The 19,320-nt window shown below is 34.7% G+C and overlaps 1 protein-coding gene across 1 annotated transcript; it reads right to left on the bottom strand.

Annotated features, from left to right (window-relative positions):
* Nucleotides 1–4,999: 4,999 nt before the first annotated feature.
* Nucleotides 5,000–13,532, bottom strand: LOC138318467 (basal body-orientation factor 1-like). Its single transcript, XM_069260835.1, is given in 12 exon segments — nucleotides 5,000–5,189; nucleotides 6,192–6,374; nucleotides 7,807–7,959; nucleotides 9,749–10,020; nucleotides 10,599–10,812; nucleotides 11,270–11,340; nucleotides 11,587–11,667; nucleotides 11,913–12,007; nucleotides 12,010–12,121; nucleotides 12,372–12,495; nucleotides 12,766–12,882; nucleotides 13,379–13,532. Coding segments are annotated over 12 exon segments (1,599 nt in total). The 5' UTR covers nucleotides 13,426–13,532; the 3' UTR covers nucleotides 5,000–5,059.
* Between the last annotated feature and the right edge of the window lie 5,788 nt (nucleotides 13,533–19,320).

Below are 19,320 nucleotides of genomic sequence, written 5' to 3'. Positions count from 1 at the left end.
TTCCCCGCCTCGTGATCACGGAAACGCTTAATAAGCAAATCTATTTATAGAAATGCGCTTACGACTATTTTTAGCTAAGGGGATTCCTGCTACCTTTTATTCATTAATTATTACTGACAGAAACATATATACATATTATATATATTTCTGTTACTGAATATAATTTATTTAAAATAATAAAAAAAACTTATGATTTATAAAGAATTAATATCTGTGAATTATTTTGTAGAAAAATAGTCCCCAATACGAAAACATATATTGGCTAACGTGTCATTTAATTATTTTTGCCACTTGTATTAGGTAGGTGTAATTTTTGTGTCTTTTGCTATACCGAAAATAACTATTTTGAATGCATTAGGCTTTGAAAAACAAAACAAAAATCAATAAGTTACGCGTCCAAAAGTAGTGGAGGGCGCATGTTTTAAAAAGTATCTGTACTGACGAGCGTTTATTTTTTATTCTGACAAAGACATGAACCGAGTCCTCCAACTTGAACACCCATATTGTATCAGAGATTAGATGTACATACTATGTACAGTTTATTTATATCACCGATTGAACACAGCAGTATTTTTAATATGACACATTGAACTGAGGAAAGCGGGCTTGGTGAATGCATTAGCTGTTTATGTTTTATTATTAGTTGATACTTGTAACGTTATCTTTATGTGGATTTAAAAATGCAAATAAAATGTATTGTATACTTATAATATCTTAATAGTAAATGCTCAAAGGTATAACATGAATACTTTTATAAAGATCATTGAATACATTTGTACGTCATTAATTTGCAAGGTTTGAATTACAATCCGCGGATTTTATTCAAAGACAGGTGTGATATGTACCATCAGTCTAATAGTATCACACTTACGAATTTTTCAGTTATATATGTGTCTGCCTTATTTAAGCTTTCGTCTTTTGGCATAATATATACATGCATGTACTTACATCAAGATATATCCTTGACTTACATGTATTCTTTTAGGTACATACACGTATACTGTAGCAGTTTTTCCTTACTATAGCCAGATTGCGTTTAATTATCATCACCACTGCTTTGAAGTTGGCGTTAGTTCGAAGCGCAACACTAAATGTAAATAATTTTCGGCTTTTTGATGCTTATTACATATCAGGCTTCACCATCATATCAGGAAATTACTTTTCTACGTATTTCTGCCAAAGAACAGCTCATTTGGTCAACTCATTATATTAGGCCCATCTATCCATCTGGTGAGAATGCAGAGATGATGATTAAAGGGGATTGCGCTTTAAATGTTGGATGGATGTTTGTGTCTCTTTTGTTTGTGATGCTCTCAATATACAGTCAATCTGGTGTCGTATTGAGGTAGGCCTACTACAGTGCACTAGAAATATCGATATTACCTAAATACAGTCCCTGGATTGCAGCTCCACAGACGTCATCAGCCAGGTCCACCTCTCCCTGAACGTTTCGACTCCTAAACTTGGACGTTCTCAAGATGGCGAGTCGACAGTGATTGGCCAAATCACTGCCCGTCTGTGGATAGCTTCCAGCTCATGTCATGTCGTCTCCACCACAGCCAGCTGGATGACTTCTCTGCTGTTCTTGACAGTCGGTCCACTGCTGCTCTCCTGTTTCTGTCCTTTACACCAAGTGCTGCAAACATTCTCCATGTTGAATGTGCAGGAAATCCCATGCATCCAATCTCCACTGCCAAACACTCCACCCTAGGGCCCAGAGGTCTCATGCTAATTCTTCATACTTCCCCTTCTTTCGCTCAAATGCCCACTCACATCTTTCTTCCCATGGAACTGTCAATTCCACCATGACCAGCTTCTTTCCATGCGTTGACCATATGAGGATATCTGGACGCAGATTGGTCTGGATGATGTCAGGGAATACCAGTCTCCTGTCTAGATCTCCCAGTTCTGTGTGCCGTCAAGGATCCCCCCACCCTGGTGAACAACTGTAGATTGTGTCTTCCCTCCCCTGCCTCGTCTCCCATCCCATCTCCATCACTTTGGCCTTCCTGATTTCCTTCTCCATTTTACTGATGTTGTCCTGTACCATCTTCCTCTTGCCGGCTTTATCCGATGTCCCCCAGCGTTGCACATGATTTGTACCCAGTCCCTGGCGTCCTACGCACGTTGTACCAACGATGTCTTGATATGTCTCATGCGGCTCTCAGCTGCTTTCACTGTTCTCGTCTCTAACGTACCTTCACGATCAATCGTCTCGGGTACGAGAAAAACGTACGGATTAAGAATGGTAAAAACACGTAGAGAAACAAAGAGTGGGAGGAGTCGTCTGTATTACCTATGTAAATATTGATTTTGAAGACGCCTCCTAGATCATTTCTTAACCTAGCACCGTCTAGCAGTAACTAGCCGAACCCATCCAGAGATGGAAGACCTTCTAATAAATAGTAATACACACACCTATCCTCTATGCCTGGGCCAGCGTGATAGGTTGGACATCCGTACACGGGTGGGGCATACAGGTTAGGTTTTAAAAGGGGCTTAACCAACTTCGCTAGCCAAGAGTATTAGACCGATTTATGCCAAGGGTAGTAGGAAGAGAATCGGCCTTAATACCCATGGATAGCAAAGTTGGGGTTTAATGTACCGTCACAAATAATATAACTTTGTTTACGGGTACGAGAAAAGACAGGAAATGGAGTATATGCCATATAAGATAAATTATATGTTATATAAGATATCGTATATATTCGGTTAAATAAGGCATAGACCTTGCTCCTTCAGGTATTGTCGGATTCCGAAAAAATCCAACAAAAACTTGAAACTTGAAATAAATGCAAATTGGCTTGTCATACACTGTTGTTTCCGATAGTGATGTACAAGGTCCTGTTATGTATAGCCTACCCAAAGCTTATCTAGCGTAGTTCGGATGGAATTGTCTTTGAATGGTTGTAATATGCAACAAAAATATAGGAAATTTCTTTATTACATTTTCTTCTTTCTATACAAGGTCTTCCCTAAAACCACTTTCACCCAACTGCTTATGGTCAGAATATCTAGAACTCTGTAGGTTGTCTTCGAAAGTGTGTGAGCATATGAGCTTGACGTTATGTCAATACCATATAGTTTAAATATTTATATATATTTATACTATATATTTTTGACATAACGTCAAGCTCAGGAGACTGTAGTGTGAGTGAGACAATAATTCAGGTTTGTTCTCCTGATATCACAATGAGACACAACATGCACATGTTTAGTGTAATTAGCTGACTAGAATGTTTTACGTTTTACAAAGTAGCTTAGGTAAATTTTCCCTTGATTTGTGCGTGTACAGCTATGAATTACAAATTCTTTAGGACGTTCTTTGCCTAAAATTGTTACAAAAGTAGCTAATCCATGTCTCACAATTGCACATTTATTCCTGTTAAACAACCAAAACTTTGATAGTAGTTATCATTGAAATTATTGACATATATAATTTAGTGGAAAGTAGACAAAAACAAGATAATTTATTTAGTTTTTCTTTTTTTATTTCCATAAAACATCAAAATAATGAAAATGTTTTCATTTCCACTGAAATAATTGTTATATATATGTACATAAAAGATTAACAGAATTTTGTTTTCTTATATAAAGATATAATTATTACAATATTCAACTGAATCACAATTTTTAAATTCTTACTAATACTGTAAACAAATCTATCAAAAGTCACTTTCTCGCAACTAATACTGTCTTTTTCTCTCTATCATTCCACCAAACAATTTTATATAGCACATATATAAAGAAAACTATCAAGAGAACTAAAGGGCCTGAATCGCCTGTCTGGACACATCATACAGGTATTCTAAAATGATTTTAGTCTTCATCACATCTAGAACACACCCAGATTACCATAACAATGACTCATTCACCCTTAAGACACATTTGGACTCCTCTTATTCTAAAGCTGGAACAGTGCATTATGTATTTTCAGGGGTGACTGAGTCAACTGTAGCATTAGCTCATCAGGTAAAAACATTAGGATTTTCAATTTAATTTTTTTTCTTCTGAAAATCTATTGCAGCATAAAATATGGTATTTTAACAGTTCAGCAGTAAGAATAAGTTAATTCTAACTTAATATATTCTGTCTTTGCATATTACAGAGTTATCTGCATTTGCGGGTAGGTATTGATTGTTGCGTCATTATTTTGTGAGCGCAATTCACGTCGTTTTCTCTAAAAAGGTATGACGTTATGATCGCAAACACATGACGTCACAATTAATACCTACCCGCAAATGCAGATAACTCTGTAATATGCAAATTTGGAATATATGTACATGTATTGGTATTTTTATGATAAATTGACAATGCTGCACTTAAAGCAGTTTTAGGCACTAAAACTAATGCTGTCATAACCATGACAACAGATACATCTACAGCACAACCCTCCATTACTATTTTTCTTTCCAAGGCAGATTACTGTAAATGAAATTAAAATAACTTAAAAATCGAGCATTTGTTTTAAAGTTTCACAAGAAATGGCCAGATTAAGTTTTGTTTGGAGCCATTAAGCTTTATCACAGTTTTAAATATGAAAATGTTTGTTTTATGGACACGATACCTTTTAAGCAATTGAAAAAGGACAAAAAAGCGAACTTTGTAAAACAAGTTATACCAATTACCTGGTATGCAAATGAGTCTTCAATTCTTAAAACATTATCTGAACAAGAAATAAATAAGCAATACTCCGGTGCCAAAGTAAAGATGGCTACCCGGTAATTATGTTGTCCTTTAGACCTTATATTTTTTCTTTCATCAAATAATGTGTATCACTTGTGTTTACAAATCCATCACAAATAATTACAGTAAATGTGTCATATATTTGGCATACATCATGATAGGCCTTTACAAAGGCCCTGTGTAAAAGCCTGCTCAACAAAGGATTTTAGGCACATATATATCTATCTGTGATGTAAAGAAACCTCAAAAGTGAAGTTCAACTTCATTCAGGTTGCCTTAGCTTCTCCTTCAAAAGAGATTAATTATCAATACCTCCAAATTTAGACCAGTTTAATTGTCATCAATAAAATGTATCACAATTGTGTAACAATGTCTATGAAGCCACAGGTGGTGGAGGATGTGGCTCCATCCAAGCCTTCTGTAGATCTGGGATTCCCTCCTGGCCTGGAGCACCATCCATTTGTGCCTGGGTAAGGAAGGTGGCACCAGCATCATCCTCAGCCCTAAAGCATAAACACAACATAATATTAACATGACATAAATTTGACATGAACATATGGCATAAAATATTAATGAATTCCAAGACATTTTTCAGTTGTCACATTGAAATTTTTCGAAAGAAATATTCAAAATATTTATTAGGAGAAAATTGAACAATACCTAAACTAGGTCACAATGACTTGCTTTTTCTCATGTTTGATCTTTTTCCTTAACTAACATTCACAGACCAATGCTTCTCTAACAGCATTTGCCTATAAAACCAAATTTTGTGTAAAATATAACAATGAAAATATCATTTGTCATTCCTGACCTTCCTGATAACTGAAACAGAATTTAAAGGGACAATTCATTCTAAGAGAACATTAAAATTTGTACATATATCGAAAAAAACCAAGTTCTAATGGAAATTAGATCAGTCGGTTTTACTGTGATATGCATGAAAAGCCCATAGTGGTGACATATGTGTGAAATGTTCAAACTGGCTCGCTGTCCGCCATTTCACACTGTGGTTGAACTTCTTGTATGCCGAACCCTGTCCCTTGCTCGTAGAGTAATGCAACTTTTGTCTAAAACTGCTCAAATCGCTCTGACAATAGTGTGTTTACCTTATTAGGTGAATTGTCTTGCCTAAAAATCATTTTATCACCTTCTCAGTGGTTATGTAGTTCATTTGTTTAACGTGCGTTACTTTGGCTCGGGTATGGGTACAGCGTCCATATTGTACCTGCTTAATCGTCTTGATCAACGATTTGATATTTCAACGATATTAATTAAAATACTTATCAATGTCGAGGAATTTGTCAATGTTTTACATTATATGTTTCATAAGAAATGTAGAACAATACATTTATGCTATATTTGGCTTCTTGGTTATGTAAAAGAATTAGCCTGAGTGAATTGTCTCTTTAACCATCACACGAATATAACATAAACATGGCATAAACATGACAATGTACATGCATATGCAGCAACAAAACACGTCACTCTATGGTGATTGTACATACCTTTCTCCTTGTGTGATGCTAAGTCTGTGTGCTCTTTGATCTATTGAAGGCAGGGGAGGGGCAGACAGAGAGTTACCCTCCCTTTTCTTATTTCCATTCATTCTAGCAAAAAGGTATCGCAGAATGCGTTCCTTCTGCTCCCAGGTGAGATCTCCAATGTCAACTTTACCAGATATGTCGTATCTGAAAGCAATGTAAAATAAATGATTTGTAAAATTTTAACCAAAGACACCAAGGGATTTGCCTGAAAATGTGGAGGAATATATCAATAAAGTAAACAGGAATGGGAAAACAGACAACATCATATCATAACATTTATATGGGAAATAAAGCAAAAATAAAATATAATGAGAAAGTGAGAACACAAAACAATACCAACAAATTTTTAAATCACAGCAGTATGGTAGATAGTTCAGCTTGATAGCATCATTGGTATTTCATATTTTCAAACTTACTACATTGTACATGTATGTGTTATTGTATTTGAAATGATCTTCTTCAGTACTTTGAACTAGAAAGGTAAGTAACCAAATGAACAAATTGCATAATACATTTGTACATTTTTTGAAATAAGATAGTGATAAAAATCACAACGATATATCTGAATTAAAAGCACAATACATTATCATTAAAAATACTGTAAACATACTTATTTTTATCTGTAATTTTATTTTAGCGCTTGCAGAACTGTCTTTGAAGCACTAACTCATGAAGAGTGCTTAACTTTGTAAAAACGTATTGTGGTATTGAAACACCAAATTGCACTAATTCATATCCACGATATTAAATCATTATTTACATTTTATCGCATTTGGGCTAAAACTTGACAGCGCTAAATTAAGTTTGTTTACAGTAACATTATGTTTTATTTCCTTTAATGGAATAAATCATCATTCTTAATCATTTTTCCAACCTGCTTCTATAATGAAAATGAATAATAACAAATTTTAATGACAAAATGAATAGGCAAAAAATTTAAGGCAATGGGAGACATCTTAGTTCCATTCACGATGTGAACTTTAACCCCACAATACTGATTCACTTACTTGACCTTTGCCCTGTGAAATGGTGAAAAGAAGATGCTTGGTGAAGATTTTCATGCAAACATGCAGTAATTACAATACAATGTATATATATAACTCACCTGTACCCCTTTGGAATAAAATATGGCTTGATTTCATCTAAGTTTTACTTAACATATCAAATTATTTACTGCCTAAAATGACCTTGACCTTTGATCAGCTGACCTTAAGTGTGATTTGTAACATACCAAAATGATGTATGCTGACAGAGTAACAGTGACCTTCTTTTAGCATTAAATCTGATTGTTTCTGACAAAGGTGAACTCATGATCTATGATTTATAGTGACAAACAGTGTAGGAATAGGAGTATATACACATATATTTTGTTTGATACACAGTCAAAACCAATCTATAAGTCTATAAAGATCACCCATGGGACAAAACAATGACCTTCATAGCTAAGTGATCTTTCTACGCAGGTCATGATGTGGGCTATTTGGAAGACACATTGCCTCAATACATAGATAATGGGACATACGTGTAGATTCTTTCGTTTAAAATTTCATGAACCAAAATGGAGGTAATTACTTACAAAGTTTCAGCAGCCTCTAAATCCTTATATACACTGTTTGTGCTCTGGTCCGATTTGTTGAATGTCCTAATTCTGGGGTAGTCTCCCTTTCCTGAGAACGCTTTCAGCATCCTTTGTTGATAGGCACCCTGGGCATCACGGCGATATTGGGCTCTGGAAAATATCATTAGCTAATTAATGATTTTCAATAGGTAGTGTATGCAATTTTTTGGATAACTGTTGATTAATTTGCTATTTTTTTGTTCATCTGAAATAAGAAAAAATATGTTCACCGATTGATATGATGGTTTGTGTGCAACTCAAGTCTTGTACACATAGAATTTTGAAAGGATTTCTAGATTAATATATTTTCTTGTAGTTAGCATGTGAATTATTTGCTTTCTACATGCAAGTATGGTCTAAAGTATATTGTAAAAGAATAGATGATTTCAAAAAATGGTCCTATAAATAAAGAATCACATAAGAATGTGTATGATAAAATGTATGATTTCATTGTTATAATCAGCGTTATTGCCCTGCCGGTACAAATGTGCCATGAAATACAAAATATGTGCAAACAATAATTCAATATATAATCAATATGATTCATGGCAACAATATACAAAGCGAGGTTGTGTAATGAAGAGACACACTGAACAAAATACTTCATAATACAGGTGAATATTGACAGTTCATGCTGAAATGTAGCTCTCTGAGTTGTGATCCACTATCGTACACATGATACTAATATTGTTTAGATCAATTCTGTGACAGAATACTGGAAGCCACAAGTGTAATACTTAACAGTACATGTAAAATTTGTAAAAATACATAAAACAACAAGAAAAACAAAAAAGAACCCACCCAATACCTATCTATGAGTTCAATGTTGTGTTGTAAAATTTGATCCAATATGAAAATTAAGATTGGTTGCAATGAACAACATACAGCTAATGATATGTTTCTTTCAGTAGGTGATTCATTTGATTAAAAATGATATACAAGTACAAGTACATATTTTAATTAACAAGTTCACATTAATGCTTCTTTTAGAACCCAGTGCTTGTGTACATATATTATGTATGTACAAAATACACAAACAGGTAATTCAGCATAATGGTAAAAACTGCACTGAAAATCCAACATTGGCAACAATGGTATGATATTGATAAAAAGGTGCATAAACACAAATGCTCATTGTTTTCAAAAAGAACGGTGGGCATTACTGCCAAAGAGAGGCTGCCATGGTCAGTGAGCTGAAAAAAACCCATCAATGAATGCTGACTTAACGAGATATTCAGGCATGCCAGAAGAACATTGGTGATGATTTACCTTTGATGGATAGTCACATACCCACCCACAACTACTTCAGTATATGATCCAATGGCAAACTTGATAGGGTAAAGGAACATTTCAATATTCATATAAGAAAAGTGTAGCAGCAAACAACAATTTAATTGAATTAATTTCAACCTTATTACCACCAATGGATCTTAGAGACTGCAAAAATGAAACTTGCTAAGAGTACAAGATAAAAAATCTATTATCACGGCAGACAAAACTAAAAAGTTAGGTTTTCAAAATGAGAAATATTTCAACTGCTGTATATATACATACAGTTCAGTGAGATACTGCTATCATTTAAAGAAGCACAACAGAACATAAAGATGATTGCCAATAACTTTGACTCCTATCCTAAATCAGTGTATAAGAGTAATGTTCTACAATGCAGTAAGAGTTATAGATAATCTTTGATTTGCATTAAAACACATGACTCATATGAAGTATAAGTTACTCCACTCCCTAAACAGAACTTGAAATTGAGAACATAATGAGCTGTGGATATAAGTCCAACATACACACTTGTCAATCTGTGTTAAGTCAAAAACAAACTATATATAATTTCTATATAGGCAGTCTGAATTCTGTATTTGTTATTTACATCATTACATTGCAAACTTACTGATTAGCTGCAATTTCCTGTCGGACTTGCTCCAAAGATTCCAGGAAGAACCGTTCCAGTTCTGTTCTCTGATCCAGAATATTTTTAGCAAGCTTTTTGATTTTATTCATCTCCTTATTTTTGAGTTCTATAACTCTCTGAAGTTTCGCGATCTCAATTTTTGCAGCCTCATTTTCAATTCGTGACTTCTCAAGGGCAGCTTTCTTGTCCGTTTTGAATTCTCTGGCCATATGACTTAGGGAATGCTCCAGTGTTTGTACTTTCTCATTCAGCTGGAAACAGGGAATACATTGCATGCTTTTAGTAATTAATAGTACTATAGAGGTTGATCATAGAAAATTCTGATTTGTTGGATTTGTAGGTAGATAAGGTAGCCAAAGAACTATATAAATGTGGTTATGCATTTGAGGAAGATAATTGTCTAGTTCTAATTTATTCTAAAAATTATATGTAATTTGTGGTGTGGAAGTCATCCTCGATATTCCAGGGGTTCCGAATCACTTACGATCTCTACACCCCTGGACTTACTACCTCATAGTAAAAGTAAAAGCAGCTCAGAGGGAAAAATCTGAACCAATCACAGGCTAACAAAAATTTCCTTTGAAGACTACAGAGAGAGAGAGTGACGCCCAACTTCAAAACCACTCAGTCAACAAAGGACTGTGTGCATCAAAGGAATATATTACCTGTTCTGTTCTGTTACCTCCAGTTTTACTATGAGATAGTCCAGGGGTGTAGAGAGTGCACAAGTAAGTGATCGGAACCCCTGGAGTATCGAGGATGTGTGGAAGTCAACAGTATGTCCTATGATTTATTTGTCCTATAACTTTATATTTCCATTGTCTTTTACCTGTCTTATTTGTTCCTTCTGTTGTTTTGTCTGTACAACTTTTTCTTGTACAATCATATCATTGAGTTCCTTTTCCCCTGAGAGATTCTCATTTTCATCTATTAATTTCTCCTTAGTTTTCTTCAACATTTCCCCTTCCTTCATATGATAATTCAACGCCTCTGACAGTCTCACATTTTCCTTGTACACTGATTTTGTTGTCTCATCTAGATTCCTGTAAAACAAGAAAGAAATTTACAGTAATTTAACCAAGGAAAATCATACAGGGCCAAGTTTCAAGATAATTTCTTAAATTCAAGAAATCCCTTATCTTAAAATTATCCATAAGAAAGCATTATAGATTTTAAAGACGGCTCCTCAATTGACTTTTTTTTTTCGTAACTTATGTGATGCTTTCCTATGGAGAATTTTAAGCTATTAAGCTAAGAGATTCTTTAAAGCTAATGAGTGTTTGTGAAACTGGCTCTGATGATAAATCAATCTGATTAAAACAATCTAATCATTACTCTGTTTGGAATCAGCAGTAACAAACAAGCCGTGAACAGATGATTTTTATAAAATTGATCACATGAATAAAAATCTTTAGAGGTACATATAGGGTCAAAATAATGAGGTTCCTAACTGTAAACAGTACTGTTTATAAACAACAAGAATGGAGGCAATATACTAACGTTATTGCTTCAGTATGAGCACGCTCAGCCAATTCTGCAATCTTCTGATTTGCTTCCTGTTGAAGTCTCATCTGCAAATATCACAAAAAGGTACTAAATACAGTACACATATATTCTAATTGAGGCATCTACAAATACCAAGTATCTGACAACGCTTCAAAATGTTTGCATCTAAACACTATATAATACATATGATTTTATTTACTTATTCTGAAAACATTTCTAATTTCTTAAGATATGCTTTTTAATTTTTCTTTTTATATTAAACACAAATACCCATTTCTTACTTGTTTCTGAAACGTTAAAAAATCACCAACCTTTTCTTCAAAAAATTTCTGCTCCATCCGAGACAGTGTAGCTTTGTGGTCCCTATTGGCATTGTACATAGATTCTTTTATCTGGAATAAAGACAATTGAATATATTTTTTTGATGTTCATTACGGTAAGTTAAAACTGAGCCATGTATGAACAAATGCCTTGCAAACGGGAAATTAATTTATGATCAAATAAAACAAAGACAAGCACAAAACATGATTTTATTGCATAGTTATACTGATAAATGTTATCTGTTTTAGTAATAATTTACGATCAATTAAAGTTTCAGTATTTTTCATGACAGTTAAGATTAGCGTAAAAGTTTTACCTCATCCAGATCTTTCTGCATCTGACCTCTTTTCCGTCGAAACTCTTTGACTTGCTTGAGTTCGGTCTGCAGCAGGTCAACTTCACGGCTACGCTAGATAATCTTTCCTCCAATTCATTAAGCTGTTTACTGAAATCTTCTACAATGTTTTCTTTGTCCTTTCTGTGTTCTTTCTTTTGGTCTCTGATAGACTGTTGGAGTTTCTCAAGCTGGAGCATGGAAAATAACGCAAAGATAAGAACATGTCAAGAAAGTAACATGATACCATTAATGACTTTGGATAAGGTTAATATAAGGATTTATACACTCTAAACAAGTAGATATTGTAATTGAATAAAAGATGAAAACATCTAAACAAGTATATATTGTAATTGAATAAAAGATTAAAACATTGTTCTTAACCAAATTACATACATGTAGTTGGCTAGTCTGTATTTACTACCAAGATCCTGTACTCACAGTGTTATTTTTCTGTTCATCTTTTTTCTGTAAGAGTGTGAAGATTTCGATGGCCTCCTGTTCTGATCGTAACATGGTACTCTGGAGGCCATCGTTCTCCAGCATCAACCTCTTGGCATGTTCCCTGTAAAGGCAAAGTTAATAGGTGATCATGTTGCGACTCACATTATTTAGCCCTAACTCCATATAATATACAAGTTTAGGATTTTATGAGATACTATTATACTTGAGATTTATTTTGTTGTCATTTTACCATTAGCCTAAATCATAAAGCTTAATGAGAGACCACTTATTGTTTAAATGAAGAAAAGGTAAATGCTTTATAACAAAAGTGAAATGGCCTTTATTCAAATGGTTTTACATTTCAGAAAATAGAATTGAGACACACGCCTACCTGTATTCCTGCTTGGCACCCTCTGCTACTTCCAGCCTTGCCTCCCATGCTTTAGAGTTGGCAATGGCTAACTTTGCAATTGATTCATTTTTCTTTGCTCCCTTCTTTCCCTTTTTTCTATGATTAAAAAAAATATCACAGATTCTAAGAATTCTAGAAAAATTAACATAAGTTTATGCAAGAAGAATATATTAATTTATTTGTGGGGAAAACTCTATTTTTATATTAGCTTATATCTCTCCACAATTAAATATTACGTAGACATGTCTGAGTATATGATTAAAAATCACTGCAGTTTGTATAGTGATTAAAGTTTATGTAGGATACTGTTGTATACTTTAGCAGGTGACACAATGGCTGCATTTTATATATATATCTTCATACCGACTAACAGATTATAAACATTCGAAAGCTAGGCTACATTGCATTTTGATGAAGTAGCAATATTAAATTAGTTTTCATTGCCAATCAGTAATCGGTGACAGGAAGTGACACCCTTGAAAAGTTAGGACCTAACTAAATATCTACTGTACTGCTCCAAGTCGGTTTCATTCAGTATTATGCACTAGGTACGGGAAACAAAACATTTATTTTATGATTTATGTCAACATACCCCTTTCCTTTCTTCCCCTTCTTTCCTTTTTTGCCCTTCTTGGGCATGATGAGAGCTGGTTAATCAAGCGGTATCGAGACAAATTCACGAGTAAAATCTAGCGGCCATCTTTGTTTACACTGTTATGGCAACAGCACACTGGATTATCTACCTTAGTATGAATTCTATCCGAGGTGTGGCGCTTGCATATTAAAACAAAATCAAAGTATTGAATGTACTGAAACTCCGCCGTAGCCGGCGGGAATAACCCCTGGTTACTAACAAGTTCAGAGTTGAGGCTGTACCTAAATTAGGACTTTAAACAACCAAACCGAATATACAGAAACACCAAATGACAAAAGCATGTAACAGATATTTTAATATTAGAGTTTATATCTGGCTTTTATTTTAAGCTCACACCCTACATATGCTAAGTTTGTTGCATGTAAATTAAAAAAAAATGTAATAAAATATCGAAGTATGAGTGAAAATACTCTTTTATATGGGGATACAAAGGATAACAGGGATATTTTACTATGGGGAAAGCGAAATATTTGCCATTTTCTACAAACACACAGAACAAGAACATGTTTAATATCACTTTATAAAATCATGTACAACACCATAGTCAAATTCTTTATCTGACAGACTACACGACCAGATTACCACACACATTCACATATAGACATGAAGCTGCCACCAAGGACATATTCAAACATTAATTTTTCCCACACAAACAAAGGAACATCCTCCCGGTGGCTACAGTACAAAGCACTACACTAGGTCTTCAAGTCACATATCCTAAAAGCAGAACTTGAAGACCTAGACCCCACTCCCTAAAACTCTATCATATTTTTATCTTATAACTATAAACTAAAAAACAAACCAAACCAAAAAAAAAAAAAAAAAAAAAACAAACCCTGCACCTGTATTTATGTAGATAATGACTATTATGTATATTTAATTAATATCTCTTTCATAACAACAGAGTCTCGATAAAAGATAAGATACATGTATACGTTATAGCAAACGATATACGTAAACGAATGTGTCATAGACAAATGATTAAGATTTGGTACATAAACCTTTCCTTGAACCAACTTGAGCTACAATAACGTTCCTAGTTCTTAGTTTATTGATACATATAAAAAAAACAAAAACAAAAAAACAAAAAACGTTCCACAGCATTCCGAAATAATTTACTAAGTTTTTTTCATTATCAATCTCTATCTCATTTCCATATTTAATTCCTGTTTCTGAAGAATTAAATTTTGGTTTTATCAGTAGAGAAAGAATTACAAGGCCTATTAATCATACGGAGAGGAAAAGTGAAACCAAAAATCTCTAAACCACAATATTCTAACCACAGAACATATTGCCCAAATTAATAAAATGACTTTAGTGCAGCCAATTTCTTCTCTCCTCAAAAAGTAGCTTTTTCGGGTGCACAAAGAAAATAATGCCAGAGTGAAGCATCGTCGGGAACCAATGAACCATCGATATATTTGTAGTGTTCACCACAAGGATCTGATCGACAATTAGTTTCAGATTATCTAATCATGGACCCACCTGTGTACTAGTAATATGTAGAGTATATAAAATGATTTTACTGGGTTTTTTTTTATCTAGACCTCTAAAACATCTAAAAATGGTCTTAGGGCACTCTGGTAGGTCCATGTATATAATCTGTAACTAATTCTCAGATCCCTGTGCTATTCACAAGCGGCTGTGGGTTTTCGAGCATATGGGAAAGGCGAAAAGCACAGTTGCCTATGTACCAACATAACGACGTTTCTGATTGGTTGTCAAGTTTAACGCGTTAAATGTTAACGCGTTAAATGTTAACGTGATATAAGGATTAACTTGAATAATTTTTTTATGTTATGGAGATATAACACAAAAATCTGAGTGCATTCTATATAAACCGCGAAGCGGTTTATGATGAGAGTACACTCAGATTTTTGTGTTATATCTCCATAACATAAAAAATTTATTCAAATCAATCCTTATAATTCAATTAACTAAAGATGATCTCTTCAATACTCAAAATTCATTTTTTGACTATTTTGTCTATGAAATCATTACGCCGTCATCTCAGCCAATCAGAAGCGACGTTACAAACGATGACGCCATTTTTTCCTTTATGGGCTGATAAAGTAAATTTTTAAGACAATGAAAATGCTGGTAACAAGCAAAATTGAATTATAAAATAATAATTGACGTGATAGAAAACATTTAACGCGTCAAATGTTAACGGTTAAATGTTAACGCGTTAAAATTTAATGCGTTAGCATTTAACGCGTTACATTTTAACGCGTTAGCATTTGACGCGTTAAAAGTGTGTTTAACGCGTTAAATGTTACCGCGTTAAATCATCTCGTTTCTGATATGAGCAGCCTTTCATACTTCCAACCCACACAATATAATCATCGTCATCGATGGATTTGTGGCACCAATAAGAAGAAGAAGAAACCCATCGGCAAGCCTCGGGTTTTACTACATTCTGTGACCCTTAAGAAATCCCTATGCATCATATCCACATATGAAATGGCCTTTTCATACCCCAAACATTGCATATGACAACTTGCTACAAATATCGAAAGCTTTCTTTTGAAAATCTGAATTTTCTTTAAAAAAATTTTTCACACGGAATGGACTATCATGGATATGAGGATTTATAATCTCAATAGCCAGCCTTTGATAAGACTAATTTTCAAACATATTGTTTAGAAAGTTTTGGATTGTGATAGTATTTTAAGTGTCGAGTGTACTGGATGGTACATAGTTTCTTTTTGATTACTTTAGTTAGTACATTGTATTGTATACTGTATATAAAACATGTCCCAATGATTGTAAGTAACATATGATCTAAATTGATGTTTTACCCATTCTGATTCCTCTCTCTTTATCTATCTCTTCTCTGATTTGTTCCCCTTTAAGAAAATAAATGATATGATATTAATGATATAAAGCCATCTGATGATGTATATGACATATGTGTTGCAAAATGTAATGGAGAGGGCGTTTGTAAGTTAGAATTAACTTGTACCCGATCCTGTCGATACTATGACAACGAAATATATTAAACTAAACATATAGTTCGTAGAATTCTCAGTGCATCGGTAGAAATTGTAAAAATAAATTGGACATTTCTAATCCAATATCAAATTTCGACGAGAAATAAACATGTCATGTCATTGTCATGTATGGGATGGCAGCATGGTTGATTTGCAAGTTTGATTTAAAATACATGTATATTCGTGTAAACATGTTCACTTTGTAATTCTGTTGCCCGATTCTCAAGGGATATTGTAAGTGGACTCAGATTAAAGCTACATTTTTTTTAAAGATTAGCGTGGATGAAGATGTTAGATAATGCTTAATCCTCCGGCGCACTATTGCCACCATTATTTTAAATAGACTCCGGTATCTTTTGATTAATTTGCAACACATGTTGACCGATGTTATAATTACAGTTTGCTTCATTTGTTTATAGCAATGTTCGCTCTTCGATATACTAGTATTATGATTGTTGCGTTAATGACATGTTCATTTCTTTCTAATTCAGGTAATATAAGTATGCAAATGATTGATAATTAAATGTATATGGACTGTTAATTTTTTACGTCAAAGTAGCAACGGTTTCCTAGATTATAATGATTCAAACCCATGCCCATAATAAAATTCAATCTTTTTTTCGTATGCTAGTTGTCGACCACTGCGCCAGACAGCTTCATTGTTAACATATTATTACACAGGTAAACTTGCATTGGTGTGCTGTTGTAACCTCATCTTACACCAGCATTATAAATATTCTTATGTTATTGTTTTAAAGAAACTTTTGATTTTTGTTTCGGAAGGGTAGCGGACCTTTAAAATTCTTTTTGAACTCAAAGATGCACTCGGTTCTTCCCGTTATAAACAGCCAATGCCGACAGATACAGTTTCTGGTTTCGGGTTGTGTTTTGCGATGATTTCAATATGTATTAAGCCAGGTTGAATGGCCCTGTTCCCTTTATATATTCTGGATTTTGTTTTGTACCGATATATTGCTTCTTGGATCGTTCTTTGATTCTTCTCAGCATGAGTATATATCAATTCCAACGGAGTTGTTGGATTTGTTCAATGGCAAATGCCGTCCAAACAAGGACTTGGACTGTCGGGATTTTAAAACATGTAGACGAACTCGTTGTGTTTGTGTTATTTTGGACTGAAGAAGGCCCTATAGTGGCTGAATATATATTCCATAGAAACGATTTTTGATTTTACTTTGATTTTATTTTGGCCTTTTATTTAGGATTATTAATATACTAGCTGTATACCGTTTTTACCTCATTATGTCAGGATTTTCTTTAAGTTGTACGTGATTGGGTGCTGTATATGTTATATTAAGTTCGAGGGCCAGGTAGGACACGAGTGTTACTTGTCACAAGTTATCTAATTCTTTTAAATGACAATGTATCATATACACTATTTGTAGTTGATCCGATGGTATAATATTAAATTCCAGTCGAAATTGTGTCCGTTGATTTATAATCCTCTATTTCCACAGTCTGTTCTAAAGGTTGTCAATCTTTGCCGATAAATCGACATTGTTCTCCAGTTTTAAAGACATAATAAAGATGTCAACACAAATACGTTATTTCCTAACTTCCCAGAACGATCCGTACATGCCACGCTAATTTCTATTTTCCCAGAACGATTCGTACATGCCACGCTAATTTCTAATTTCCCAGAACGATCCGTACATCCCACGCTAATTTCTTATTTCCCAGAACTATCCGTACATGCAACGCCAATTTCCCAGGACGATCCGTACATGCCACGCTAATTTCCGAGAACGATCCGTACATGCCACGCTAATTTCTAATTTCCCAGAACGATCCATACATGCCAAGCTGATTTCTAATTTCCCACAACGATCCGTACATGCCACGCTAATTTCCCACAACGATCCGTACATGCCACGCTAATTCCCCAGAATGATCCGTATATGCCACGCCAATTTCCCAGAACGACCCGTACATGCCACGCTAATTTCCGAGAACGATCCGTACATGCCACGCGAATTTCCCAGAATGATCCGTATATGCCACGCTAATTTCTAATTTCCCAGAACGATCCGTACATGCCATGCTAATTTCCAAGAACGATCCGTACATGCCACGCTAATTTCCCAGAACGATCCCAGCCCTACATGCCACGCTAATTCCCTAGAACGACCCGTACATGCCGATCTACATGCCACGCTTATTTCTAATTTCCCAGAACAATACGTACATGCCACGATAATTTCCCAGAACAATCCGTACATGTCACGCTAATTTCCCAGAACGATCCGTACATGCCACGCTAATTGCCAAGAACGATCCATACATGCCACGCTAATTTTTAATTTCCCAGAACGATACGTACATGCCACGCTAATTTCCAAGAACGATCCGAACATGCCACGCTAACTACTAATTTCCCAGAACGATCCGTACATGCCACGCTAATTGCCAAGAACGATCCATACATGCCACGCTAATTTTTAATTTCCCAGAACGATACGTACATGCCACGCTAATTTCCAAGAACGATCCGTACATGCCACGCTAACTTCTAATTTCCCACAACAATCCGTACATGCCACTCTAATACCCCAGAAGGATCAATACATGCCACGCTCATTTCTAATTTCCCAGAAGGATCCATACATGCCACGCTAATTTATAATTTCTCAGAACGATCCGTTCATGCCACGCTAATTTCCCAGAACGATACGTACATGCCACGCTAATTTCCCAGAACGATACGTACATGCCACGCTAATTTCCCAGAACGATACGTACATGCCACGCTAACTTCTAATTTCCCAGAACCAGCACAACATTTCACCTTTGATATGTCACAATTTCGTCTTCCATTTCCAAGGATTAGTATTGCTCAATGTCCGGTTCTCAAACACAAAAGACAAACTA

This window comes from Argopecten irradians, chromosome 3 (genome assembly GCF_041381155.1).
Source record: "Argopecten irradians isolate NY chromosome 3, Ai_NY, whole genome shotgun sequence".
In the NCBI taxonomy this organism is placed as follows: domain Eukaryota; kingdom Metazoa; phylum Mollusca; class Bivalvia; order Pectinida; family Pectinidae; genus Argopecten; species Argopecten irradians.
Note: the sequence above shows the minus strand (reverse complement) of the source record. Positions and strands in the feature narration are given on the sequence as shown.